The sequence below is a fragment of the Fusarium proliferatum genome, assembly GCF_900067095.1.
Source record: "Fusarium proliferatum ET1 genome assembly, contig: FPRO_scaffold006, whole genome shotgun sequence".
NCBI classification, from domain to species: Eukaryota; Fungi; Ascomycota; class Sordariomycetes; order Hypocreales; family Nectriaceae; genus Fusarium; species Fusarium proliferatum.
Genome location: NW_022194795.1, coordinates 2,434,643 through 2,461,533, shown reverse-complemented (window position 1 = coordinate 2,461,533; position 26,891 = coordinate 2,434,643). Strand labels below are relative to the sequence as shown.

Sequence of the window (26,891 nt, the reverse complement as noted above, 5' to 3'; positions counted from 1 at the left end):
TGTTATTTGCAGTTGAGACTTGTTGCTGAGAGCTTAAATCAGCGGAGAGAATTTAGATGGTACCATAAAATAGTTTAAAGCATTTGAAATTTGATTATATTGCCGCAAGATAATCTCAAGCCATGAAGTCTGCCCCCAGCCGATCCAGCATGTTCTCTGTTGCATCATGCATTGCTTCAACCAGGTCCCAATCCATCCCACCCACTCCCCCTTGAGATGGCCTACCATCAAAAAGTCCGTTCCGACTCTGTTGATCATAAGGCTTCTGCGGATTAAACACTTCCAGCAATTGTTCCCCAAAGATATCCTCCTCAGCAGCAGACAGCTTGGGATCAGTAATAAAGGCTAGTAGTTCGTCGTCGACGAGGCCTGCCTGGTCAGTCGCTTGTTCAGTCGTATATGACTGTCGATTCGGTCTGGTCCTTGATCCTTTGCTCCTCTTCAACAAGCAGCGCAGCCACGCTGGAAAGTCAAATTCTTCCGGATGCCTGCCTTTGCTGATGCAAACATCGACTGTCCAGATCATTCTCAGATACATATGCGGCTGGCTCCTCAGAATCTGACCCCAATCTGTCAAAGAATTGCCACTAGCCTTGAATAGACACTGGCTGTCAATCTGGGCTAAATTGGCAACGTGTCGAACTGTTTGCCTCACCCACTCTACACCATAGTACTGGGGAAAGAAAACATTCATTGTTTCGACCAGTGCTTTCAGTCGATCCTGATTTGATGCTGAAGCTGACCCGGCTTCCACCGATTCGTTGCATGATAGTTGGTTACTAAGCAATGACAATCGCGCGGTAATGGTATGAAGCGTCAATGGTGTAGCTAGGCAAGCAAGGCTGTAATAGAACATTAGCTCCAGAATTAAGGAGCAAATTATAGTGCCATATTCGGCTTGTTGTACTTACGCGGATACCGGAAGCCAGCGGGCCAAGCGACGTCGGGTTAGCTCTTCATAACATGCTGTAATCTTCTGAGCAGCATCTTGCACCTCAAATGAGCTTTGCTGGAGCTTTAAACTCCGCCCTGGTCTTGTTATATCTTCACTATTGGATTCGGATGTGAGAGACTGCCGCAGTATCTTGGAATGACAGAGTGCAATAGATGCAGTGCTATGCCCTTGGTTAGTCCAGGTTGAACTCCAAGATATAGGGCAACTCACTGATAGTAGATATACATGAGATTCGTCTGCAGCACAATAGACTTTTCCTGGTCATTGTCTCTTCCACACGAGTCTTGGCGCGCATTCTCGAAGGGAGGGAACTGAGCCGAGACCCTCACATACCAGGCCTTCAAGGCAGCCTCGCATTTCTCAAAGGCGAGGTCTTTGCCCTCTGCAAATCGCGACTTTGATTTGACAGAATCCTCGAACGGGTACGTCAGGGTCAGTACGTCAGTCAAAAGAATCATCAGTTCAAGATATTTTGAGAAAATGCTGATTTGTCGCCGTTTAGTAGCTGGAGTGAATACACTTGAACGATATATGTCGTCCTGAAGGTGCTCAGCGCCCAAAGGGGTCGTGTTCCTAAAGTCAAATCGGTCGTGGGTAATATTGAGGCTAAAGCGCGTGCAAAGCGGCGAGATACGATCCATGATGACACAGCACCACCATAAGCGATGAAGAGAGTTTTGGTATTTCCGTTGTTGCGTGGATGCCATCTCTATTAGCTCTGGCATTTCTGTGTATCGGTCCGCGTTGATACTTCTGGCGTGCTGGATAGCCAAGCTCAGCCAAGTCTTGTAGGGGTTTAAGGTCGTGTTTGAAGGTGGTACCCAGCCCATCATGAGAAGAGCTGCCTGAGCTAGAGGGAGGGACGATGTTTCCGAACCTAGATCGTACAATAGCTGCAAGTCTTTAGTTAATTCGGTGGCGGACCATTGGGTTATTCGAACACCAACCTTCGTTCGTCTGTAGAATTCTGCTCGAGCAGTTCTAAGACTCGAGTAACCAAGTTGCTTAATGATGTGAAGAGACACAAACTATAAAGTTTGATATTATTAGTCGATGCTACGGTATCAAACGATGTGGCATAAAGGGCAGACTCACGTTACAACTGGCAAAGAGCATAGCCTGAAACACCAGCAGTGATATGGTGGGCTGTGGACCCGTAGACTCCTTCTGGGAGTACATTTCCCAGAAATCACCTTCATTGAGGAGTGGAAGGAGAGGATGCTGGTGTCTGAAGTATTGCTCCACAAAGTTGTCGAGTATCGGCCGACTTGGAATATGTAAACATCCCTGAGCCTCCATGTAATTGAGATCTTGTTGAGCAATCATGTGCATGTTGTGAATTTTCAGATACGGGTAATGAATAAAGAGCACCGTGGTACTGGTGTTGGTCCTCTGTGACGCCGACTGAGCTGGTGGAATCCTAGAGCCCGTCATCTTATGACTATATATGGACTCTTGTTCCGATGCGCTTGTCTCTGTTTGAATCTGGTTAGATACCGTGAAGTGAATAATGAGGATGAGCTTTTTACCTGTGATGGTCGGACCGCCATCATATCTTGATGATGTCGAGTGGAACTCTGCGGTCTCTGTCTCGCTGTCTCCGAGGCGATTTTCAAAGAAGGCTGCGTCGTCGATAGTGTCACTGAATGTCAACATTCCAGGGTCGATACTGGGCGTGTGAAAGGACAACCCAGGGTGTTCATCGAGCGCCTCAGTGGCTATGGGAGCAGCTTCGGCGCCATTGGAGTTACTGCTCTCATGAATGTCATCGTCTTCCAGATGCTCCGACAGCTGCCGGTCGTCCTCTTGATAATCATCCTCAGGCGACCAGTTTGACTCGTTCCTTGGTACCTGCTGATTTCTAGAGTCGAGGTGACTTAGTAAAGGGATGAAATGAGCACAGCGTAATCAAGAAGTGAGGGAGATTGCTTACAGCCTGGAAGCGCGTCCAACTACCAGACAATTCTTGCAGTCGAGGTGGCAATTGGTGCATGGCTGGCCGCGAACAGAGACATCGCAGCGGACCTTTCGAAACCTGCATGACAGACAAGCTCGAGTTGATCTTTTGCGACGCTGAGTGCGCTTTGTTTTCTGATGCGTGGTAAGCGGCGGTGACAAGACTGTAGAGTCCATTTTCGTGGTTGGTCGAGTCTGAGATGGAAGTGAGTAACTCCCAAGGTACTAAGGGATTGGGGTTCAGATGATTACCCCATGGTGCCTTAGACAGGCAGACGGGCCATTCAGTGGATACGTGGGGAAAGAATACCGAATGACATTGCCGCAGAATCTTGGCTTGTCATGATTATACCAGTTAAAGGAGTCAAGGACACCTGGGGTAAGCCTTAACTTTGCGGGGAAATGGATTCAACGGAAACATTTCCGACGATTTAACGAGCTGAGGTGTTCTTCACCCTAGATGTACAGCAGCAGTAACCTTGGGTGCTGACCAGAGATAGCAAGCAGGAAGGCACCGGCAGGCTTCCCCTCGGGGCCCCAGAGTGGTACCTCTGCTGGCTAGCCTAGGGAGGAAAGAAAACTTAGGGCCTTGATCCTAAATGATAAAAATACTTGGGTAACTTGATATAGTTCAGAACACATTTAGTGTGTCCTTTGTTGAGTTAATTTTGACACCTTATCTCAAGGTCTTGTACTTTCTTACTCCCTAATACTAGCGCTGTAACTCCCTCGGTAGAGCAGCTCGGCTCTGCCGTGGTAATAGCTGTGGATCCAAAGCCACCCATTTACCCCATATTCTCATTTTAGGTATAGACTAATCTGGGGCAAAACCCAAACATCAACAGCCAAGCTATCGAGACATCCAAGACAGTCAATATCGTAAACTTGTGTTGAAAGGCTGCATCTAGCCAATATTATGATGCGTTATCAGTTTAAATCGCAATTGGTATTCACATAACAGGCACATCTCCATCAATCATGTATAAAATTCTCAATCTTCACTCAATCACTTCACACTGTACCATTTTGATGATGACTACCAACTAAGCCTCGACCATGGAGCCCATGGAAAAAAAGTTGGATGGCCAAAGGATCTCTCTCTCTTCTTCACTATGCCCGTGAGAACTTGTAGTTGCGCATTAGATCGGAAGTCTCCCAGTGACGGGGATGACCAGGCTGGGTAGCCTTGTCGACGTAAGAATTTATTCCATATTTCACTGATACCTATCTTAATACGAGAACGGACGCCTTCGATAAAACTCGCCCTCTTCAGGCTTCCCCTCATCTGGAGCATCCACAACATCAGGATCCAGAAACCAGGACGGATCGCCCTCAGTCAACACCTGACTCCAACCATTCCCCATCCACCGCAGCAAATTCCCCGTAGGATCCGCACTCTCAAACTCATAGTCCTCCCAGCGCGGCGACCTCAGCACCTCAAGGCACTGTACAGAAGACCCAGGCCACAGCGCTACAATACGTGACCCAAGCCTACCGGAGCGATACCACGATGAGCACTCATCCGTGTACACGGTGCCTTTGAAGTACTCGTCTATGTACTGGCTGAAGTCAGCCACGCGCTCGGGCTTGGCCTCCATGGTAGCGTAATCTTCCTTCTGAAGCTTGCGGATCGCCTTGACGATGTAGTCGCCCTGTGCTTCGAAGACGCTGAGTAAGCTGCCTGAGCCGAGACCGCAGTTGGGACCGCCGATGAAGAACAAGTTGGGGAATCCGTCCACTGCGAGTGAGATATAGGACTCAAAGTGAGGCTTCCACTTTTCGGTGAGCGTCTTTCCATTTCTGCCTAGTATTTCGAATGTAGGCGGCGCTTCGACGTCGTAGCCAGTTGCACATACCAAGACATCGAGTTGGACCTCTTCCCCGGAGGCGACTTTGATTCCTCGTTCCGTGATCTCCTCAATCTTTTGGCTGATGAAGGTGACGTTTTCCTGTTGGAGCGCATTGAGATATCCAGGGCCCGGAGTCAAACGGCGACAACCAGGGGCAAACTTTGGGATAATCTGCTGGAGGTCTTTTCTGCCTTGTAGTTTCTCTTCCATTTGCTTCCTGAAGAGCTCTCTAGCGCCATTCTGAATATCAGTTCCCATCAAGGTCAAAGGATAGATTGTTGCAGCCTCATCTTCGAGTGTCTTTCGCCACCTATAGAACTTTTCTGGCTGCCTTGCGAGCTGTTCTTGATGACGGCGCGAAACTTGTCCATGTTAGCTTACCATCCCCAAGATGTCGGACTTGTCCAGGGACTTACACTTGGTCTCCGAAGGATCCATTCCTAATTTCTGCATAGCTGAGTCGCCGAATGCAGGAATGATCCAGGTCGGCGATCGAGCGAAACAAGTGACCGAGATACCCTGAAGTTTCTGGATGGCTGGAACGATTTGAATGGCGCTCGATCCATTGCCAATAACTCCCACGCGTTTGTTTCTCAAGTCACAACTGCCCAATTGTTAATTTTCTTTTCATTTGGCGCAAGCTTAAAATGTACTAACCTCTCATCCCAAGCACCAGAGTGCATGAGCTTACCCGCGAATTGTTTCAGCCCTTTGATCTCCGGCCAAGCTATCTGGTTTAGCCCACCTTTGGCAGAGACGAGGATGTTGGCAGTATCTTCAAATGTCTCTCCGGTCTTGACGTTCTTTACAGTAAGTCTCCTACAGTCTTTTGTCAGTCCTCTTGGGGCTAATCACCTCTCTTTCGCATCACTTACCAAACCTTGTTCTCCGAGTCCCAAGTCGCTGAAGTGACTTGATGAGAAGTCTTGATGAAGCGGTTGGCACCATATCTCTCGGCGACATCTTGCATGTATGCACGGATTTCTGCGCCTGGGGCGTAAAGCGAGGACCAATAGGGGTTGGGTGCGAAGCTGAACTGGTAAGAGTACGCTGTCTTTCATCAGTCTTTATTGAAATGCTAGATTCACCAAGTACAGAGACTTACATGGGATATCACAGGCCAGGCCAGGGTAGCGATTCAACCACCTGTTGTCAAATTAGATCAAGGTTTCCAGGATTTGGAGGCTAAATGCTTTACCAGACTCCAGACGTTTCTTCATTCATCTCATAGACCGTAAGATCAATATTCCTCAGTCTCTGCGTCATTCTATTTGAGTCGTTAATTCTCAACATTTACTCAAAGGTACCAAATCTTGAGTATATGGATGACTTACCGAATAGTTGAATAGATACCAGAGAAGCCAGCTCCGATGATCACAACCCTCATGGGTCTTTGATTTTCGACAGGAGTGTCTTTCAGGGTAAACTTGGGGCGGTTCTCTCCTGACTCGTTCTGTGCGGCGGTATAGCCATTCTGGCCAAGATAATCGCCGTCGATTTTAGCAGAGTCGTTAATCATATTTGCTAAGTTTAATGCGTATTTAGTACTTCTCGGATGGATTTTCGCTCTCGTATTTGTGATATCGTCGTTTGAATGTGACCATCAGAGTGTGGGGTAGCAAAGCATAAATACACCACTACCCAGCCAATTCGGCACTGCCGAGGGACTACAAAATAAAGGTCATGAGCACTCCGGAACTGGAAAGTCCCAAGGTCAAAGTAAACAGGGTTGTTGCACGAGATCAAGCAGTACAGTGCGTCGACTTCATGCCGAGGCAATAATCCCGAGGGTCAAGGCTCGAGTAACCCCAAGGCAAAGAGGCTGGACATAGAATATAGCCGTGTCTCCAATATATTTCCTAGTCTCAAATTTTTGTTTTGCCTATCATTCCTATAGCCCAGCAGAACGCTATCATGGTCTTCGAATCACCAGCCTGGGCCCGAGCCCTACCTTCAGTGCCTCTCCCAGACAGCATCACAGTTGAAGAATTCATGTATTCAGAAAAGCATGGCCGCAAATCGTTGGAACTGTCCCGCAATCCATATACCTGTGGATTGACGGGCCAGACGTATAATGTTGCTGAGGTCCGAGAAAGGGTCGACTCTATGGCCAGGGCCATAGCAAAACGACTCGATTGGAGTGTCGCCAATGGCACAGAATGGGACAAGGTGGCTTGTGTGTTTTCTTGGAACACTGTAAGTTTACACCCAGGACCCAAAGAAATGCTGAAGGTAATGACTGACTGGATGTTGTTTCCATTAGATCGATTACGTCCCGTTGACTCACGCATTGCATCGCCTTAACGCCATTGCTTCGCCTGCAAATGCAGCATATAGCGTGTCTGAACTTACACATCAACTTCGCTCGACAAGTGCAAACGCCTTATTCACCTGCGTCCCTCTCCTTCCCGTGGCTTTGGAGGCCGCGGCAGCGGCAAATATCTCCAAAGACCGTATTTTCATTCTCGATATGCCTGGCCAAACAAATAACAACAATTATGTCGCCCTATCTACTTTGATAGATGAGGGAAGACACTTGCCTCCGCTCCCGCCATTGCGATGGGTCAAGGAGCAAGGAAAACGACAGGTTGCCTATATTTGCTTCTCTAGCGGAACCTCTGGCCTTCCGGTACGTTTTCTGGAACTGGATAATCGACAGTTTCTTCTGGCGAATGCTAATCTGGGCTTAGAAAGGTGTCATGCTATCCCACTACAATATCATCAGTAACACTGCCTTACAAGTTGCGTATGAGACCTATGGGCGGAAATTAGCTGGCGTTGAGACACAGGTCGGACTGGGTCTACTGCCTTTCAGCCATATCTATGGACTAGTCATCATCTCTCACACAATGCCGTGGCATGGCGACGAGGTCGTGGTGCTCCCAAGATATAATCTAAGCCACATGCTCGCAGCCATACAAAGGTACAAAGTCCGCCAGTTACCACTTGTAAGTTGTTCTTTTATACACCATCCTTGTATGCCACTGACCTGGAAACCGTTCAGGTCCCGCCTATCGCCATCCAGCTACTCCAGAACAAAAGCAAATGCGATTCATACGACTTGAGCAGTTTAGAATGGGTCACTTCAGGGGCTGCACCCCTCGGTATTGAGACAATCGAGAGTATGCAGAAGTTATGGCCAAGATGGAAGGTTGGGCAGGGCTATGGTAAGAAAGACGATGTGCACCGAATGGATTCCTGGGATAAAAACTGACACTACTTACTCTGCCAGGTTTGACGGAGAGTAGTCCTGCTGTTTGTACGACGAGCGAGCATGACATTTTCCACGGCACTTCTGGGTCAATCTTGTTGGGGACTCGATGTAAGGTTATTGATACGGCTGGTAAAGAGGTGACTGAGTTTGAGAAGCCAGGCGAACTCTTCGTCCAATCTCCAAATATCTGTCTCGGTTACATGAACAATGCCAAAGCCACAGCAGAGACGTTTGTGTGGGATGAGGACGGCCGGTGGCTTCGAACAGGTGACGTCGTTGTCGTACGTCTGTCACCCCTTGGTACAGAGCACATCGTTATTGTCGACCGAATCAAAGAGCTCATTAAAGTAAAGGTATCTATAGCCCATCCAATCCGCATTAACCATAAGCACAGCTAATTGAAGCAATAGGGAAACCAAGTGGCTCCTGCAGAGCTCGAGGCGCATCTTCTCTCTCACCCTTTCGTTGCAGATTGTGCAGTCATCCCTGTTCCCGATGATTTCGCCGGAGAAGTGCCCAAGGCCTTTGTGGTGAAAGATGCTGGCACAGGTACTAAGTCTGACGAAGAGATAAAGACTATAATTTGCAAATATGTGGAAAGTCACAAGGCAAAGTACAAGTGGCTTCAGGGTGGTGTGGAGTTTATTGAAACCATTCCCAAGAGCCCCAGTGGTAAGATCCTTAGACGTGTTTTGCAAGAAAGAGAGAAGGTGAAGTCAGTTGGGGCTACGTCCAAGTTATAGAGTGGACCATGGGCGATTGATGTGTCATAGGTGGCGATCAAAGAGTTCTTTTAATGAGTTGGGCTCGTAATAGAGTGTTTCTCCTGTTTCAGTGTGGTTGATTCTAAATAGATAACTAAGAGAATAAACATAGCTATAGCTTGACCCATTGGATATCTTTTTCACACCAGATGGTCCTGTAACCACGAAAGATCAATCTCTCCTGAATGAGCGAGGGTACTTTGGCATGTCATGCGCTTGCCAGAAGGTAAAGGACATCCTCAACCACCAGTTTTTCTGACCGAAGAGTATGGTAGGAGAAAAAGAGGAAAACTTTGAGAATGGGGGACTATGCTGGATAAGCTCTCCTAGCATCAGATTAGCTTTAAAACAAGCCATACTAGTCGTGTTCTAAAACAATAACGTATTTCGGGATTGATTTGTCTGCTTTGCTCTATGCTACCTCCTCCAATCTTTCTTGTACGTCATATTACGCAAAGAGCTCATCAAGATATGAAATCTGGGCCTGTATGTTTTCTTCAAAAGGCGTACCAAAGTAAGGTGAAAAGTGACCCATGCCCTTGAGAACAACAAGCTTCTTTGGTTCCAGTGCCTTGTTATAAGCCTCTAGTTGCAAATGGGGCTGTGTCGTAATATCCTGATCAGCAACGATCATCAGCATAGGCGTCGGCGAGATGCGATGGATATAAGCCAGTGGCTCGTGAAGCAGAGCATATGTTAGACTCTGCACCGTACACGTCCTAGACCAGTCAAGTCCTCGCTGTTCCATTTCAACAATAAATGGAATCGACTGTGGGTCTTTGAGAACAGCTTGCGAGGCGCCGCTCTCAAGCTCATCAAGGGAACTGGGGAAGTTGGGGATCTTGGAGGGAGACCCTTCCGCTGTGGCCTTGGCTCGTTCGCCGAGGAGTAAGCTTGTCGACGCGCCTGGCATGCGAGAGAGCCACTCGCCTGAGATGAAGGGGACCTGCAAGATGACGCCAGCGATATTATGATTCACTGCTGCTGCGCAGATGGCGTTTCCTCCGGACATACTAGACCCCCAGTAGATGACTTTGGTAGGGTCTACTTCGGGCTGAGTGACGGCAAAGTTGAAGGCGTCGAAATAATCGCGTGTTTGCAAGGTCGGGTCGACCTGTTCCCGAGGAAGGCCTTCGCTATCTCCCCAGCACCGGTTATCGTAGGTTAGAACACCATAGCCAGCTTTGTTAAATCGTGTTGCAAACTCGGGCAGAAAATGGGATCGCAGTCCTGACCACTACGTTGAAGGATGAGTTAGTGGAGCTTAGAATCGAGAAATGCTCTGACTTACTCCACTTGACATGATAATACATGGCTTTTTCTGACCAACGGAGAACAGAGTTCCCTTGAGCTTCAGGCCGTCATAAGTGGGAATATTAACGTCTTTGTGAGAAGCCATTTTCGCGCGAAAGGATAAATGTGAGAATAACTACAAGTGGTTGGTCTATTAAGCAGAACAGGGTCGATTCAATTCAAGAATTTACTTGAATGCGAAATAACATACAAATAGGTATCTACAATCAAAGAACCCCTCAAATCCAAGCTGAAGGCTGAGTCAAGGCAGTCCCTCGGGAACGATCCCTCGGCATTTCAACCCCATGGCAAATTATATCGCCTGAGCCGCGTACCCCTCGGCGTCAAGAAGGGCAATACACAACAATAATTAATAACTTGATGTCCGAATAAAGCTGTCCACTCTTGAGTTCCTATTTGCTCTATATCGCCCTGTAAACAACTGTTTCGGAATTATCGCAATCACACTAACACCCACTCACCATGTCATTACCCACGCTTGACAAAGCCACCCTAGGCCATGTAGTAGAATTGGCCAAGAATAGGAATATCTTGGCTGGAGCTGCTGCAGTGTTCTTGATAGGCATGATCCCGCGTTTTAACGCCTGGTTAACCAGGAGAAAGGTCAACAATCATCTTACCGACAGCAGTTGGGACTGGACAAAAGAAGTCGTCGTTGTCACTGGTGGTAGTAGCGGTATTGGCAAAGAGATTGTCCTCAAGCTTGCAAAGAAGCACACCAAGGTCATAATTGTTGATTTAAATGCTCCAGGCTATCAACTCCGTAAGTCAACATCACGACTTCTCAGTACTAAACTGACAGGTTCTAGCCCCCAACGTGTCTTTCTGCTCAGCAGACCTCTCCAACCCCAATGAAATCTCCAAAGTCTCCAAGCAGATTGTCTCGGAACATGGCGACCCAACCGTTCTCATTAACAACGCTGGAATTGGCAACGCCATGTCTATTCTCGCTTGTCCCGAGTCCAAGATCCACAAAGTCTTTGACGTGAATATGATAGCACCGATATTACTTGTTAAACACTTCCTGCCTGCTATGATACGAAGAAACCATGGCCACATCGTCAACGTTGGTAGTATGGCTTCTTTTGCTACTCAGGCTTCTAATGTCGATTACGGGTGTACCAAGTCTGGACTCCTCGCGTTCCACGAGGGTTTGCTACAGGAGCTGAGGCATATTTACAAAGCACCATTGGTGCGAGCTAGGTGATTTACGGTGGAGTGCGTGTACTTGTTTTGCAGTGTGACTAATAGTTCATAGCATCATTCATCCGACTTGGGTAAAGACACCGTTGATCGCAGACCTCATCGCCAAGGGGAAAATGAAGGATACCACGATATCTGCAGAGTCTGTCGCTGATGGTGTTGTGAAACAGCTTTATACTGGGTATGGAGCTCAAATCGTCGTACCAAATTCCTCGGCCTGGACTTCTATGATACGCGGGTTCCCCGGTTGGATCCAGGAAAGATTGCGTGACAAGGTATCTGTTGTGCTTCTAAATGCAATGGCGAATTGATGGTGTTGCATGTACGCGTTGGATATATGTCAGTATATTCTACGGGTAGTCATACAGCTGAACTGAATTGAGTCTGGCCAGATATAATTGGTGAAGGCTTAATGGGCTGGTTCCCCATTGCCATATCAAGGGACCGTAATTGACGTTTATTTACTTCTATCTAATGTTATGCTAGGCTTCTATCCCGTGAGCTGAGGAGAATACTATTATCTAGTGGCACTCTGGAGTATCCAAACTCCTGAAACAAAGGGGTCCTGTTATGTGATGCCTGGTCTCCAGCTAACAATCAAATAGCAGATCTTGCCCTCTTTCATGCCCGAAGCTTAATACCCGACTTCCGTGTAGGAGGCTTTTCTCACTATTGGCTTATTCAAGTCCCGATACGTATATCAGGTGCGTTACCAACTCCTGTCCCTCCCTGCACCGTACGAACGGCCTCTCTACGTGAAACCAGAGCTGTCAAACTTTTATATGGGCTTTTTGCCACTGGTGCTCGATTTCCCGCTTCTCAATTCTCCATCCTGCAACTCATTTCTCGTCATATCCTTCAGGGTCTCTCTTCAACCACCAACCTACTTTTCTCGGCCGCTGATGCGCATCTACTTTTCTCAAAAGCTCGCCACACACTATTTCCCATTTCTATAGTTGCCACACAACTCTGAGAATGTCTCTCATAGCTTCACCACCATTTCTCACCACGGCCGCGATGGGAACCTTAAATACGCAGAAGACGAGGGAGGCCCTTCGCACGGAACCTGTACCCTATCTCGGCGAGTTTTGCTACCGCATTTAGCTGTACAGAATTGTACAGAGAAGTAGCAGATGGACATATGCCCTCGTGGCTTATCGAAGGCCCTCCTGAAGGAACGGAAACCGGAGATGAAACCAGCACTCTGCTTGCCAACGACGATGCTGATACCGGCAACATTGACGAGGCCCTTCGTCCTCCTCAGCATGAGCATGAGGCTGTTTCTCCTACTGATAGCAATGAACATGCTACAATTGGTAATGCCAATGATTCATCACAGACTTTCAATGAAGTACACTCTACTGTTGATGTTGGCGGCGCGCCTCTGGCTAGAGATGAAGACGTTTCTGCGGTCAAATCGGAGCCTGACATCAAGGATGAATCCGAATATGAGGATGAACCACAGCCGTCCCCGAATAGCTCCAGGGAACCCATACTAAGACTTAGGTAACTTTGCCTAAATTTAGGATAAGCTTAGGATAAGTTTAGAATACCTTTTAATAAATTTATTCTGACACCTTATATCATTCTCTGGTATTTCTTGCTTTCCGACGGGGACGAACACAACAGTACTCAACATGCATGGTCAGGGCTGTTTCAATAAATTCATCGCAAATTTCCATGCCATTACCACCACTATCGTCACAAGTGCCTAAATATTGATGTCGCTCCATTGAAGTTGTCGCTGAACGGCGGAGTCGTTTCGGGCTTCGCTCATAGTAACAACGGTCCTCCGAATCCTCACCCTCCGAACCCGGAATTGTAACATCCAGGGCTTTGCCACGAGATTTTCCATCCCCCTTCTCTATTGCAGAATGTGCGGTATTCATGGCTCTTCCTGAGGGGATTTTCCTGCCTGGGATAAAGACTCGTATTCTTTACTTACACCAACGCTGTCACAAACTACGCCTGGACCGAATCGAGACACTTTTGCCCAAGATGACACTCGCACGATGCATGGGCTAGTTCACCTCGAATCTGGAGCACTACGTTTACAAAGAATTCTTCCACCTCCATAGGTATGCCCTGATGGCAAACAAACGGGCTCGCGAGAAACGGGGGCAAGCTTGCCTAGCGTTATCTGTTGTCGTAGACATGAACCATAACCTTATGACTTGCGAACGAAATAGGTGATGATTTCCTTAGCGACAATGACGATGATGAGATTGAAAGCTTTATATGGTCACATGAGTTTGAGGCTGACATTGAATTTGAGGCAGCAGCGCAATTGGTGTGTTTTTCGCAGGAACTCGGGAGGGATTCATGAGGAAATTGGAGATGCACTTCCGCAATGCTTCCGCCTGAGGACTATTTGAGTACCTTGGTTAACAATCGGAATACAATCGCGGGAATTTTAACTTTTCGAGTATTGAACTCACGTATACTTTAAAGGTTTTATCTAGTGTTATGATAATTTCAATGGCTGCTCATGTGGAAGGAATGACAAGGCGGCTGGCCAGCTTCTGTATCAAGTTTCTTAGAATTTGCTCGAGTTTGCTAAACTTGCCTAAGTTTGCCTAGGTCCTTTTTATTTAGGCTGAAACATATCTACTCTTCGGGGTCCAGATGCCATGTATCCCCTACACGAAACCCTTCAGGGAAGGGGTCTGTGGAATCCAACACAACTTGCTTGAAGCTTGTTATCCAAGCCTGTCCTTCAACAGAGGGATAAATCGCAGAATACTCCCCAACCTTGGTTGTTCCTTCCACTCGGCCAACAAATTCTGTCCCAGTGATACCGCGATGATAAAAGTTCTCACCCTCCTTCAGCTCTCCTTTTGCATGGAGAACTGCTAGCCTTGCACATGTTCCTGTTCCGCAGGGACTTCGATCTAAGCGCCCGGGAGACACAACGACAGTGTTATTTGCTGCCTTTCCGTCCTTGTACTCATACAGAGGCTCCGTGAACTCGATGATTGTGACGCCGTGAATACCAGGGTTTTCTGGGTGTACTGGGTTGGGTCCGTTTGTTCCATGACTGCTCTCTTGATACGCTCTCCGACTTTGACAAGCCTGGCCCCCTCCGTAGTCTTGATCTTCAAACCAACTGATGCAGCATCTACCAGCACGTAGATCATCCCTCCATAGGCAATGTCAACCTTCACTGTGCCTAGTTCTGGTACCGAGATCTCCTTGTCAGTGGCAAACACAAAAGCAGGTACGTTATGAAACCTGACACTCTTGCATTTCCCATTCTCACACTTCAAATAAGCAGTAACAAGCCCAGCCGGCGCATCAAGCTTGACAACCGTCTTAGGTTCCTGCATCGTCACCATACCCGTTTCCAGCAGACACGTCACCGTCGCAACGGTATTGGCTCCCGACATGGCGGGTACTCTTCATGCTCCATGATGATGAAGCCATAGTCAGCTTCTGGGTTCGTAGGGGGCAAGACGAGGTTGTGGCACATGGCGGAACAGCCTCGGGGTTCGTTCAGGAGAAGGTTCCTGAGGTGGTCTTCATGTTTCCAGAAGTGCATCATCTTGTCGTACATTGTTTTACCGGGAACATCGCGAACGCCGCCGACTACAACGTCGCAGACTTCGCCGCCGCAGTGGACGCCTACTGTGTTGAAGCTGCGCTTGAAGGGCATGTTGAGGAGGTAGAGGACGCTTTGTTGTGAGTAAAGGTTGCTGAATTACTAATTAATGATTTACATATGAAGATCAACTTTACAGTCAAGCTCTTATACAGTATCACAACTCGGAATCAATAACCGTAGGACATCGCTGTTTCTATCTGAGGTTTATCGAAACCTTCCATCATTGGCTGTCAGAGTTAAGTCTGGGACGACCTTCCAGAAAGCTTAGCTTCTCCGCATGTTCGAAGGTTAGCTTAGCCGCCATCAACTAAGGTTCGTGGGGTCTATTAAGGGTCTTATTTGGGGTAAAGTTGAGGGATATCGGTTGGCGATCCGTAGTCGGATGAGACGCTGTTCCGGTTCGGCTTGGATTATTTTAGCCCGAATGACAGAACGCAAGATGTTATACTTTACATGGAAGTGAATGAGGACGTTGAATACTATCAGTTGATTGACATATTTGTCATTGAAGGTCAAACAAATCTATGACTTAAGGATAGAAAGAAGTTTAGGTCGTGTAAACTCATCACTGTTCATTGTCAAACTCTGATGACCACTCAATGTCACAACCCCAGGTTATCACGAGGTCATGCCAAAAATCAAGATCTAAACACCCAAAACTGGCCATTTTATTGAAGATCGCCAGCTTCACTCCTCATTCCCCGCTTCTTGGTGCCTCGGTTGTGGGTATAAGGTGACATTCGGCCTTAATATCGGATGCTTCAAGCTTGGATACAAAATGACTCGCGATACCAGCTTCATATCCCACGAGTTCGATTGCCGTCATTCGTACCTACTTGCATGATGATTCTACCGAGTGTTTCTCGCCTGCTGGCCGTTGGGGCTGGAATTGGTTCTCTATTTGTCTCTGCACTTGATACGACAACTGTAAAGACGGACAACGGTATTGTTAAAGGCTTTACAGATGAGTCTTTTCCTAACGTGGCTCAATTCCTCGGTATACCTTATGCCGAACCTCCAGTTGGGAAACGGCGATGGGCTCCTGCAGTAACCAAAGGGCGATTCGGAGCATTAGATGCAACGCATCAAGGCGCAGCTTGTCCTCAAGCTGAACCATCCAACAGTGGCCCATGGCGCCCTGAGTTTCTGATCAAGCCGAACAGTACAAGCGAAGACTGTCTGTATCTTAATGTTTGGACTCCGTACAAGCCTCGGGGAGGCAACAGGGGAAAGCTCCCGGTATTGGTTTGGATCCATGGTGGTGGTTTTGTCGCCGTATGATCACCCGTTGGTTAACCATCAGTGAAACGGAAGTTGCTTACATTCTTCGTGCAGGGCGGTGGTAATATTGACTACCAGGTGCCTCCCCACTGGGTCGCAAGAAGCCAGAAGCACATAGTCGTCAGCCTCAAGTATGTAAAGAATATCCTTCTCACTTTCATTATTAACCATAAAATAGCTATCGTCTGGGAATCTTTGGGTTCCCTAATGCCGCGGGTCTTAACTCCAAGGAACAAAACTTGGGACTTCTGGATCAACGTCTCGCTGTTGAGTGGGTGCGTGACAACATCTCACGATTCGGAGGAGATCCCAAGAGGATCACTCTCTGGGGTCAGAGTGCCGGAGGTGCTTCTGTTGGATACTATCAGTACGCGTATCCTAAGGACCCAATCGCGCATGCATACATCCAGGATTCTGGGGGTGTCTTCTTACCCATCAACAATGCTGATTCCGCGCACTCCAATTTTACCTCTATTGCAAAGGCGTTCAAGTGTGACAAAGGCAATCAAATTGATTGCCTCCGCGAAACACCATTCAAGGATATCCAGAAGAAGGTCGAGAATACAGCGGGAGTGAGCTTTGTCCCTGTAGCGGATGAGAGAACCAGGTTCTCTGACTACTCGAAGCGTCTTCTATCGTCCAGGATCCCTAAGCTGGTAAGCTCTCAATCGCATTCTCTTACATCAGGTAAAAGATAACCATACTAACGCCTCCCTCAGCCATCCATCATCGGCACAAACAGAGATGAATGGAACTTTGGTGGAGAGCCAGCGGAGCCTCCAGTCAAACCACCACCCGAGCAAGTCCACACAGACAGTACCTTTGGTTGTCCCGCACACTTCGAAATAGCTCTGCGGTCGTCCAACAACGCCCAGACCTGGCGATACATGTATTCATCAAATTTTACCAACATCATGCCCGGAGATGAGGGGGCTTTTCACTCTGCTGAGCTTCCTTTGATCTTTGGAACCCATGATATCGCGCGGAACAAGTCTGGGCCGTTTGAGTACAAGATCAGTCATGCTATGCAGGATTATTGGCTGGCGTTTATCCAGGATCCTTATACTGGGTTGACAAAGAAGGGATGGAAGCCAACGGCTGGAGGGTATGATACGTTGCAAACTGGTGTGGAGTTTGGGTATGACAATGAGATTGTCACGAGAAAGTATTCGTTCAAGTCCTTTCAGGATGGATGTAAGAATGCTACTGCAGTTGAGCAATAGGTAGTCTCACAATTGATTATTAGTGAAGCTGGTTATAAGCCAGTGGAATAAGAGTTTTACAAGTAACATCTTCGCCAAGTTAATGCCAGTTCTTATCATCTCAAGACCATGTCTGTGGTGGATATCGGGTGCCGATCCGTAGTCGGATGGCCCGGCCGGCCGTGGGGTCAAGACCGGCACCATTAACCGGCACCGACGCTGGCCGTTCTGCCCCTCCAACGCCGACTTCGCAGTCATCTACTAAGATAAGCATCAGGTCTATATACACATATCAGGATTCCGTAAATATACACAGCTCTATTCTCCATCATATTCTTCATTCATTGTTTCTGGCACAGCACAATGGCCAGCAACCTCATCGTTCTTGGCGACGCCGAAATCCGAGATCTTCTCATATCTCTGCCCAAAGATGAAGTCCTTCAGTTCAAGAAAGCTCTAGAAAACATCCTCATTGACTTCTCTGTCAGAGGTGAAGGGAAATACCAGCCAACACCAGACTTCGTCAATCGACCGAATGGGCAAAAGACTCTCTTCCGCACATTCACTTCTCCAGACTATGTAGGCACAAAGATCGTGGTTACGCCAGCTCCAATCAAGGGCGCAGATGGCAACACGGTGAATCGCCCACTTGGAGGACTTTTGTCTTTATGTGATTCAGCGGGTGTGCCGACGGGTATACTCAATGCAGCTGAGCCCACGGGCTACCGAACAACACTTTCTGCTCTGATCCCGTGGACTTGGAGAAAGAATACCGAGAACATTGTGATCTTTGGAGCGGGGAAGCAAGGGCTTTGGCATACTCGTCTTGCATTAGCTCTGAGGGGTTCCGAGATCAAAAGGATCACCATTGTGAACCGGTCTGTAGGCCGTGCGAAGGATTTGGTCAAGACAGTTACAGAAGAAAACCAAAAGTACTGGAAGTCTTCTGCCACTCTGGATGTTCTGGATCCTGCTCAAGCTGATTACGACGAGGCTCTGGCATCTCTCTTATCATCAGCTGACGCAGTGTTCTGCACAGTTGGTTCAACAAGCCCATTGTTCCCTCTCAAGACAATATTGGGTGACGGTCAACGAAGCAGATTACCCTTCGTCGGCGCCATAGGTTCATGGCAAGCCGATATGATTGAACTCGACCCAGAAATGCTTCGCCATGCTGCCTCTCGCGACGACTCATACAGCCCTCACGGTACGGAAGGCAGTATTCTTGTTGACGATCTAGAAGAGGCAATGGTCAAGTCTGGAGAAGTGATACAGAGCGGTCTCAAGGGTGAGAGATTGCTTCAAGTTGGAGAGATCTTGGATTGGCTAGATGACGGGTCTGACAGGAAGCCTGAAGGAGGCGTTGAGAAGTTGAAGAAGTGGATTAGTGAAGGCTTCGTCGTGTATAAGGGCATTGGTGTGAGTGTCACAGATCTCGCCGCTGGAAACGCCATCCTGGATCTTGCTAGGAAGAGAAATGCTGGAACGACTATCTCTGACTTTTAGCTTTACAGCGGAATAGACAGAAGCGAAAGTCGCTAATACGCCAAGGCATTTCGGCGACAGACATGCTGGTCTCAAAAGGTACTTTCGAAGCAAAGTCAGTGGTAGGCAACTCCCTATTGGATAGAAGTTAGTTATCTACCAGGATCAATGATATAGAAGTTCATGTCAGTCTGAAGCAACTCTCCTTGATGCAGCCTAGGGGAGGAAAGAAAACTCAGGACCTTGGTCCCAAATGATAAAAAGACTTAGGTAACTTAACCTAAATTTTGGATACCTTTTACTGCATGTATTTTGACGCCTCATATCAAGGTCTAATGTTTTCTTGCTCTATAAGGGGCAGCCTATCTTCACGGCCAAGTATGTACTTAATCCTTGAGAATCCTTTAGAGGCTGGGTGGACCTTATTGCACTACAATATTTTTTCTGTCTCCAACTCCATACTATCCGAGAAGCAACAAAAGGTTCGTTTCTAAGCTATTACATCTGCTTACAATCGCAGCTACAATGAGTTGCTGTAGGTAGGTCGACGATCGGGCTGTAGATCGATCGTCCTGGGGTGCATGTATGACGTCGTTTACCGAGCTTTTCCCGCTAAATCCGCGTCGCTAAACGCTAGCCCGAAAATAATTCATCGTGCCTGGAGAGCTCGTGCTCATAGCTTCGTGAACTTTCAAAGAAGTTCAAATCTTTAGCCTTCGGACACATTCGATCTCACCACATATCGGCGCTTTCTTGGCACCATAGTATACACTTTCGCATTTCGCATATACTCTTGTCAATAACATATCTTGCATCGACCACGCTCATCGACACATCATCCCCGATTCCACACCAATCGATCATGCGATAGCACCCTTAAATACTGACTGACAGAGCGCTCCCCCCGTCGCCCAACATGTCAGTCAGCCCAGCGCCCTCCCTCCAACTCGCGGAGTATCTCGAGAAACTCCCCGGCACGACCTTCCGCAAGCTCTACCAACAACCCTCAACCGCGTTCGCCATCTTCCGTCGCATGCTACCGCACCTTGGTTCGTCACCACAACCACTACACCCGCCCAATCTCTAACTGCCCCCTAGCAAAGACCTTTGTCATGCGCATCCTCTACTCTCCCAAACCTATACTTCTCAGCGATCTAGATGACTGGGTGAAGCCAAGCCACAAGCGCCAGAAGGACCAGGCGTTGTCGATCCTTCGCGTTCTACACATCGTTTCGATCACGGCGCCTTCAAAGGAACGACCGCAGGAAATGCAACTTACTACGAACTTTAAACTATCCCTCCGACTCGCGCTATCAGGCGGCGGCACACATAACTCCTTCGGCGTACCGTCAACACTCCAAATCCCGCCCGAAATCGACATCGCCTTCCTCGACCGGTACGCGCGAAAGAAATGGGAAGACATCCTGCACTTTGTCGTATCTAGTGTTGGCTATAAGAGCGCCGGCGAATCTTCTGGACCGAATAAGAGCGTGAAAGAACTCCTCGTCGCGGGCCGTCTCGTCGATCGTAAAGCAAGCGGCAGCGTTGGTATCACACAAGCTGGTTTTACCTTTTTGCTGCAAGAGGCCAATGCGCAAGTATGGACGCTTCTGTTGCTTTGGCTGGAGGCCATGGAGGTGAATAAGATGGCTGGGCTGGAGGCTACAGATATGCTCTCGTTCCTCTTCGTCCTTGCCAGCATGGAGCTTGGTCGCGCGTACGACACGAATGCGCTGACGGAACAGCGTAAGAACATGTTGCCCTCGCTTGTCGACTTTGGGTTGATTTACATCCCTAACCACAAACGTTCCATGTTCTTCCCGACTCGTCTGGCTACGACCCTCACCTCGAGCAGCAATAGTCTTCGCAGCATCAGTGATGGCGTTGCAGCCGCGACGGCAGCTGCTCTACAGCCAGGGCAATCTAGTGCACCAGGGGGCAGCGTGACAGCCGCCAATACCGAGCAGCGCGGGAGTGTGATCATCGAGACCAACTACCGTATTTACGCCTACACCCAGTCAACACTTCAAATCGCGGTCCTTGCTCTCTTCACCAAACTCGCAATGCGCTTTCCCGACATGGTCGCCGGCCGCATCTCCCGCCAATCCATCCGACAAGCCATTCAGTTTGGCATCACCGCCGAGCAGATCATATCCTACCTCTCCGCGCACGCACACGATCAAATGCACCGCACCGCAGCTCTAAACAACAAACCCGTTCTGCCCCCCACGGTAGTCGACCAAATTCGTCTATGGCAGCTCGAAAACGAACGCATGAAGACAACGAGCGGGTTCCTGTTCAAGTCATTCGAGGATGATAGGGAATACAAGGATATATCAAGATTTGCCGAGGAAGTGGGTGTCTTGGTGTGGAAGAATGATGCAAGGCAGATGTTCTTTGCGAGCAAGCACGAGCAGATTAGAGACTATATGAAGATTCGCAAGAAGACGGAATGAGAATACTTTGGCGAGATGGGAAAACGCAGGGGAGAGGGTAAGAGGTCTACAGCATTGGAGTTTTTGGCGTCGATGGGATATCTAGATGGGCTCACTAAAACGATACTTCAACTCGAAAGGGGGCCCAAGATACGGTTGGCGTTGTATGTGACTGCATTTCAGGCTAGAACCAATGCAATTCGGTTCCCAGAATGTTCAAATATGATCTGAGCGAACGAAGACTTTGTGAATTTTATCCGGCCATGATACAATAACTAAACTCTTCTGCACAAAAACGTCTCGGCATAGGGATGAGAGGCCTCGGGACCTCTAATAAAAACGAAACAAACCCAGGAAAGTCGAATCACTGCATTAAAATTGTCTGGAAATTGTCTAAATAGTCTAAGCTAAGGATTGGTTGCACTAAAGTCATCAAAAGCTGTATTCGGCGGCATACTAAATTTATCATAAGCATTCCCATTCGTATCACAAGGTTACAAATAATTAGACATCAAAAAGAAATTAATTATTATAGCTACAGCATTAGCCGCGTTCCCTCATACCTCTTCAATCATAATACAAACTCGCTAATAAAAACGAACAGCTCAGGCTTCGACACCTTGCGACTCCATCAGGAAACAAATCGCTAACATAGAGGTGTACCACAATGCCAACTGTTGGCTGTAAACATGTCCCTTTCAACTATTATGCACTCCAAAATGATCCTAGCAATGATAAGTGAGGTCAGAACAAAGAACAGCCATGTGTGTCCGTGCTTTTCACTCCCCAAAGAGCGTTCAGTTGATAGAAACCCGCTTCCCGCGTCCTCCAACCACAAGAACTGGCTTCGTCTTTCTGGCGATTGGTAGGCGTGATTCGCTCATAACTGGGAGGCTTCGCCTTCCTCCTTTATTGGGGTTTGTGCCAAAAAGCTTGCCCATCAGACTCTTGTCCTCCATGCGACCCCCCTGAGGGAGGAGTTGTGGCTTTCCCACACGACGGGCATATGACTGCTGCCAGGCTACCAGTGACCGGCGTGCTTCGCTTGTAGTACAAAGGCTTTCAAGGTGTTGGAAGATTCGCAGGCATCTAGCATCCTTATTGCATGGTGGGGTGCGAGGCTTTGTTCCAGTTAGGCTTGTAAGTGCCGATGTGGTGGTGGAGTGGGAGAGGTGAGTCGGACGGGAGTTGACAGCCACGCGATCGGTGGTCATTGCGTGGTACTGAAAGGGATGCCCAGGACTCGAGTCCAAGGCATTGGCCTCTCCATTGCTGTATTCTTCGGCTAGGAAACGATCATGCAGAGAAACAAAGCGCCCGGACCAATATGCAGATGGTTGTGCTGTGGTGATATGGCTGGGGTCTGGTTGCACTTCTGTCGCCGTGGTGCCGGAACTGCTGCTGGATCGAGAAACTAGAGATGCTCGTGATAATCCAAGTCGTGAGGTAGTCGATACGAATAAGCTACTTGTTGAAGATGCAGACGTTTTGCGAGACGATGGGTCATCGGAATCGCGGGAGGAGGAGAATTTAGAGTTGAGTGAAGATCGGGAGATGGATGTTTTAAGATCGCTCAAAACGGCCAATGTTCGTGACTTTGGAAGACGACTTTTGTTCTTCTGAAAGCTGCCCTGATAAGCATGTTCCGGGAGAGCTGACTTTTTATGGTCGGAGGGGGGGATGTTCTCGTCTTGGACGGTGGACTCGAGGCTCAAGTCCTCATAGATGGAGTGGAATGAGCTGGTTGTGGGCAAAGGTTTGATTGGAGCAGCACTCGAAAGGTACTGATGCGAAGATGAAGTAGCAAGGCCGGGCTTCGGGGAGTTCAGGGTTCTCTTTGTTGTGGGCAGATGAAATTTGGTTGCTGGTATGCGGGTCTTTGTTGAGGTTGAACAAGAGGCTGCGTTCAGATTGCAACTCGAGGTCGCAGTCAGTCCAGACCTGGCAACAGTAGGGGGACTGGCAAGTGATCCATGTGCCGAGAAGCTAGCAGAGAGTCGTCGGGTTGCTTTCCTAGCTTCAACGTTTTCTTTGTCTGACAATGGCTCGTCTGAGCCACTGCAGTCTTTGATGGTGGGAACAATGATGAGGGTTTCACTTCGAGTGAAGTCGGGACCTCGAGAGTTCTTGACAGGTCCAATCGGGCCAGAGATCACAGGACGCTTCTTCTTTCCTCGTGAGAAGACATTAGATGGAGTGGGTAGACGAAGTCGAGAAGAGGATCTCTGGAAGCCAGTGCTATTTCGAAAAGCCTCCATTGTTGTTGTTTGTTGTTTTTTGGACGCCTTGCCTGGAAACGTCTGGTTCGGTTTGGTTTGTTTTGATGGGTAGTGGTGAAGTTTTGTCAGTGTCAGTGTCAGGTCAAGCTTTGCGCTTTGCCAGTGATGAACAGTTGTCGACAGCTGTATCTCGTCACCTCTGGCTGCTTGCGCTAGAGGAAGTCGTTCCCCAGGGCAGTTCTTCTCTGTCGTTTAGAAGGGCTACTGCTATTGTTATCCAGGAGCTCATCGTGGTCTTAGTATCAAGTGCCCGTCTATTCTTTATCTATGGCTTCTGATCCAATGCATCATCTGCGTGACAACCATCTCAACACCGTCTACAAATGCCCATTCGTCTCTCCATTCGTACCATTTGTGCTTCCATTACAAAACTCATCATTCCACCCATTGATCTCAAACTCAAACTTGAAGTCGCCTTCTCCCTTTGGTACCGCATTGCCATTTCCATCCCAAAGCGCCCGCTCCACCATCGTTACATTACCCTCCCAATCGACCAGAACCACAGTCTGTCGCTGGGTGCCGTACATGCCAGTCTCGAACCCCATAATAGGTGTTGTGCTTGGGTCGGGTCGACCTTCGGACATCAGCTCTTCAGCAGCTGCTTGATCGTCTGTCCATTCACCGGGTCCTTTCGCCATGGCCGCTTCCATTGCCTTTCGATGCTTCTCGTCACCGATCAATGGGATGAAGACACTCTTCTTGAGCTCGTGGATGTATTCGACGAGATTCGCGTTCTCGTTCCTGGGTAGTGTGTCGTGGCTGAGAACATCAAAGAGGTCTGAAACAAAGTCATCTTTGCTTTTCTTATCGGATACAGATTTATCGATAGCTTCGCGGAATAGCTTCTTGCCCATTGCGATCTTAGGCCATTCCTCCTGGTTCCCTGTCGCATCGAAGGCAGTGTTGCTCAGACCCCAAATCTCACCGCGCTCTTTGGCGACGATAGGCACCTCTTCGACGTTACCCGCCCGGTTGCTTACAATCGCAATACCTTGAGTCTGCTTCCTCAGCTTGCCGCAAACCATGGAGAAGCCGCCGACGCCCTTAACTCCGTCGTTCTCGACCAGTTTGTGGACGCTGTCCTTGAGACTCTCTTCGGGTGGTGTTCCCAACCAGGCGGTGACCATACCGCCGCGGCTTTTGGCAGCATGAATAGGGTGGTTCTGGTCCTGAACATCTGTTTCTCGATAATTGGTGAGCACGGCCATCAGGCCGTCCTTGCTAATGCCCATCCATGTTCCTTTCTCTGCTCGTTGAAGATCCCGTGACGACAAGACTGGTCGACCAGATGTACCGTGAGTCCACCAGTGAGGCCGCGATGTCGGCCTAAGAATGAATTCGTCCCGATTATCAATGGCGATTAATGCATAATCGGGATGCGATGTAGTGAGAAGTACGATGCACATGACTTGGGTGGCTTTCCACTAATAAGTATGTGTGTCTTGCTTTGTTGGAGTGTGATTCGGAGATTTTGTCTGTTCCTGAAGTGGACGTTGAAGGTGGTTGACGCAAGTGGCATTCATAAATGTTGAACCCGTTAGTTGGCTTACAGTGGGGGGGACCTCAGCGCCTTTAAGCTTAAAGACTCCCTAATTAATAATAAAAAAAGTGCCTTGGCGTGTTTGCCTCGTCATGACAAACACGTCAGTTTCCCCTACTACGTGTCGTGTTCCTGAGTTGTCCCTCGGTAAGATAGCGTCCCTCACTTGACTTAGATGCCGAAATGATCTGATGTCGCGGCTCACGGGCTGCGGCGGTCGGCTTCGGGATATCGCCCCTCAGCTCCAGCGAGTTGCGCTGCGGGGAATGGAAACAGCTGAGGCTTAGAACGTGGGATCACAATTCCACGTGAAAGACGCCTGATACTTATTCTATGTATATGAATCCTTGCTCGTTTAGATCGATCTAGATTGCCGGGGGTCTCCGAGTCTCAGATCTTTTCTGTTTGTGACTCTGTGTCTGGCAATCCGTCGCCTTATTTATCGTCATTTGAGATCACACCACTCTCAACAACTGTATATCTTTTATGTTTGGCAATCGAGGGAACGATCATTCATGGGCGGGAGAGTTTTCTGTTTGGTGAAGCAGAATATATTTCCTCTACAATTCGACTGCCAAATATGTAGTTGTTGTTTTTTGCTCTACAAACATCACCGTTGACCAAGGCTATTTTTAGTCACCGGTGTAAGTGCCTATCATTGAACCTCGACAGGGACGCAACTGCATGACACCAGAGTGAAGATATGCTGGGCTTTGTATAACACCACGTTAAATTACACGTTATATTCTTTCTCAAACGAGCTCTTTCGAAACGCGACAGGTATTTCCTTACAACTGCAACAATAAGTACATAAGTGAGGCAGCTGCGGCATTCACAGGCCATGCAACGAAGGTTCTGAAAGGTGGGCCCTGATAGGCTGTCAAGAAAATATGCCACACCCATAAGCTTATCAAAACGTGTTCCTCAACAGCATGAATCTAAAGTTTATGATAGATGCCTGGCAGCTTGTTGATCAATCCCTTGTTTTGCTTCCAATTCGCGCGCAATTTCTGGGGTAATGTAAAGTATAATGAAGCCATGGCATCTCGTCTAAGTCGAGCCTCAACCATATGGGTCCTTATCAATTTCGTATCATGACCATGATTTTCGTATCAAGTGGGCTCTTCATATTCTCCATAGGTAGGGAATATCGATCCTCAATTACATACAGTGCCTCGTATAGTACTTTTAACAATTCCAAGATGGTGAACAAAAAGCTGCTCTTTGCCAGGGCCTCTTTTACTCACAAGAACAGCATGCCGGTCAAACAGGACTGTACAAGGCAGCAGAATTCTCACCATGTCTTTCTGGGGGAAGTTAAAAGGCTTACCCAAAGTCTACAGATGCTCCCATCCATGATCCTGTGTCTCCAGCTCGAAGTGACACGAAACTGTACCAAGGCTACCATATCAGGGCAAATACTCTACTGGTGATCGTCTAGACTCGGCCGTATTAACTCCAAGTACTCTGGATACTTATCTAATTGGAAACAGACTTATTAGAGCAAGTGGTATAAACACCTCGTGAGCCGAAGCATGTAAATGCCATCATGCTCGTCTAACCCACCAAAGTGGTGTTTCTCCTTCCATGCAGTTCTCATCCGAAGTTAAAAGCTTCATTAATCTCAATATCCTACAAACTTTCTTCTCGATCTTTGCGATTCGAGTGAGATATAACCATGGTCGTGTGTAACAAAAGTTTATCCCCGGGGACAGGCGAATATCTTCATCTGCAGCCACCCCCGACTCACTGATGATCAAATACTTTCTCTGATAACAAGCTCAAATAAATCTAATCCCTGTGGCGCAGAGG

At 48.1% G+C, this 26,891-nt stretch overlaps 11 protein-coding genes across 11 annotated transcripts; 5 read left to right on the top strand and 6 right to left on the bottom strand.

Moving 5' to 3' along the window:
* Positions 1-115: 115 nt before the first annotated feature.
* Positions 116-3,088, bottom strand: FPRO_09846 (uncharacterized protein; the record flags this gene model as incomplete). Its single annotated transcript, XM_031233281.1, has 7 exons — positions 116-842; positions 912-1,115; positions 1,166-1,848; positions 1,903-1,983; positions 2,051-2,430; positions 2,485-2,831; positions 2,889-3,088. 7 exons carry the CDS (start codon positions 3,086-3,088, stop codon positions 116-118), a joined length of 2,622 nt encoding a protein of 873 aa, XP_031083134.1.
* Positions 3,089-4,140: 1,052 nt separating this feature from the next.
* Positions 4,141-6,280, bottom strand: FPRO_09845 (monooxygenase family protein; the record flags this gene model as incomplete). The annotated part of the gene is made up of 7 exons (XM_031233280.1): positions 4,141-5,123; positions 5,178-5,365; positions 5,419-5,580; positions 5,637-5,811; positions 5,867-5,907; positions 5,960-6,028; positions 6,096-6,280. The coding sequence occupies 7 exons, from the start codon at positions 6,278-6,280 to the stop codon at positions 4,141-4,143; spliced, it is 1,803 nt and encodes a 600-aa protein (XP_031083133.1).
* Positions 6,281-6,675: 395 nt separating this feature from the next.
* On the top strand, positions 6,676-8,772 carry FPRO_09844 (putative phenylacetyl-CoA ligase; the record flags this gene model as incomplete). The annotated part of the gene is made up of 7 exons (XM_031233279.1): positions 6,676-6,957; positions 7,025-7,390; positions 7,452-7,709; positions 7,766-7,928; positions 7,994-8,328; positions 8,386-8,685; positions 8,749-8,772. The coding sequence occupies 7 exons, from the start codon at positions 6,676-6,678 to the stop codon at positions 8,770-8,772; spliced, it is 1,728 nt and encodes a 575-aa protein (XP_031083132.1).
* A 415-nt stretch (positions 8,773-9,187) lies between these two features.
* Positions 9,188-10,138, bottom strand: FPRO_09843 (uncharacterized protein; the record flags this gene model as incomplete). Its single annotated transcript, XM_031233278.1, has 2 exons — positions 9,188-9,976; positions 10,031-10,138. 2 exons carry the CDS (start codon positions 10,136-10,138, stop codon positions 9,188-9,190), a joined length of 897 nt encoding a protein of 298 aa, XP_031083131.1.
* Positions 10,139-10,515: 377 nt separating this feature from the next.
* FPRO_09842 (uncharacterized protein) lies at positions 10,516-11,567 on the top strand (the record flags this gene model as incomplete). The annotated part of the gene is made up of 3 exons (XM_031233277.1): positions 10,516-10,816; positions 10,863-11,256; positions 11,312-11,567. 3 exons carry the CDS (start codon positions 10,516-10,518, stop codon positions 11,565-11,567), a joined length of 951 nt encoding a protein of 316 aa, XP_031083130.1.
* Positions 11,568-13,863: 2,296 nt separating this feature from the next.
* On the bottom strand, positions 13,864-14,908 carry FPRO_09841 (putative proline racemase; the record flags this gene model as incomplete). Its single annotated transcript, XM_031233276.1, has 3 exons — positions 13,864-14,267; positions 14,309-14,652; positions 14,724-14,908. 3 exons carry the CDS (start codon positions 14,906-14,908, stop codon positions 13,864-13,866), a joined length of 933 nt encoding a protein of 310 aa, XP_031083129.1.
* A 792-nt stretch (positions 14,909-15,700) lies between these two features.
* FPRO_09840 (uncharacterized protein) lies at positions 15,701-17,361 on the top strand (the record flags this gene model as incomplete). Its single annotated transcript, XM_031233275.1, has 4 exons — positions 15,701-16,132; positions 16,193-16,269; positions 16,317-16,794; positions 16,858-17,361. 4 exons carry the CDS (start codon positions 15,701-15,703, stop codon positions 17,359-17,361), a joined length of 1,491 nt encoding a protein of 496 aa, XP_031083128.1.
* A 342-nt stretch (positions 17,362-17,703) lies between these two features.
* On the top strand, positions 17,704-18,846 carry FPRO_09839 (uncharacterized protein; the record flags this gene model as incomplete). The annotated part of the gene is made up of 1 exon (XM_031233274.1): positions 17,704-18,846. The coding sequence occupies one exon, from the start codon at positions 17,704-17,706 to the stop codon at positions 18,844-18,846; it is 1,143 nt and encodes a 380-aa protein (XP_031083127.1).
* An 895-nt stretch (positions 18,847-19,741) lies between these two features.
* On the top strand, positions 19,742-21,281 carry FPRO_09838 (uncharacterized protein; the record flags this gene model as incomplete). The annotated part of the gene is made up of 2 exons (XM_031233273.1): positions 19,742-19,874; positions 19,924-21,281. 2 exons carry the CDS (start codon positions 19,742-19,744, stop codon positions 21,279-21,281), a joined length of 1,491 nt encoding a protein of 496 aa, XP_031083126.1.
* A 776-nt stretch (positions 21,282-22,057) lies between these two features.
* On the bottom strand, positions 22,058-23,518 carry FPRO_09837 (uncharacterized protein; the record flags this gene model as incomplete). The annotated part of the gene is made up of 1 exon (XM_031233271.1): positions 22,058-23,518. The coding sequence occupies one exon, from the start codon at positions 23,516-23,518 to the stop codon at positions 22,058-22,060; it is 1,461 nt and encodes a 486-aa protein (XP_031083125.1).
* Positions 23,519-23,856: 338 nt separating this feature from the next.
* FPRO_09836 (uncharacterized protein) lies at positions 23,857-24,945 on the bottom strand (the record flags this gene model as incomplete). Its single annotated transcript, XM_031233270.1, has 1 exon — positions 23,857-24,945. The coding sequence occupies one exon, from the start codon at positions 24,943-24,945 to the stop codon at positions 23,857-23,859; it is 1,089 nt and encodes a 362-aa protein (XP_031083124.1).
* Between the last annotated feature and the right edge of the window lie 1,946 nt (positions 24,946-26,891).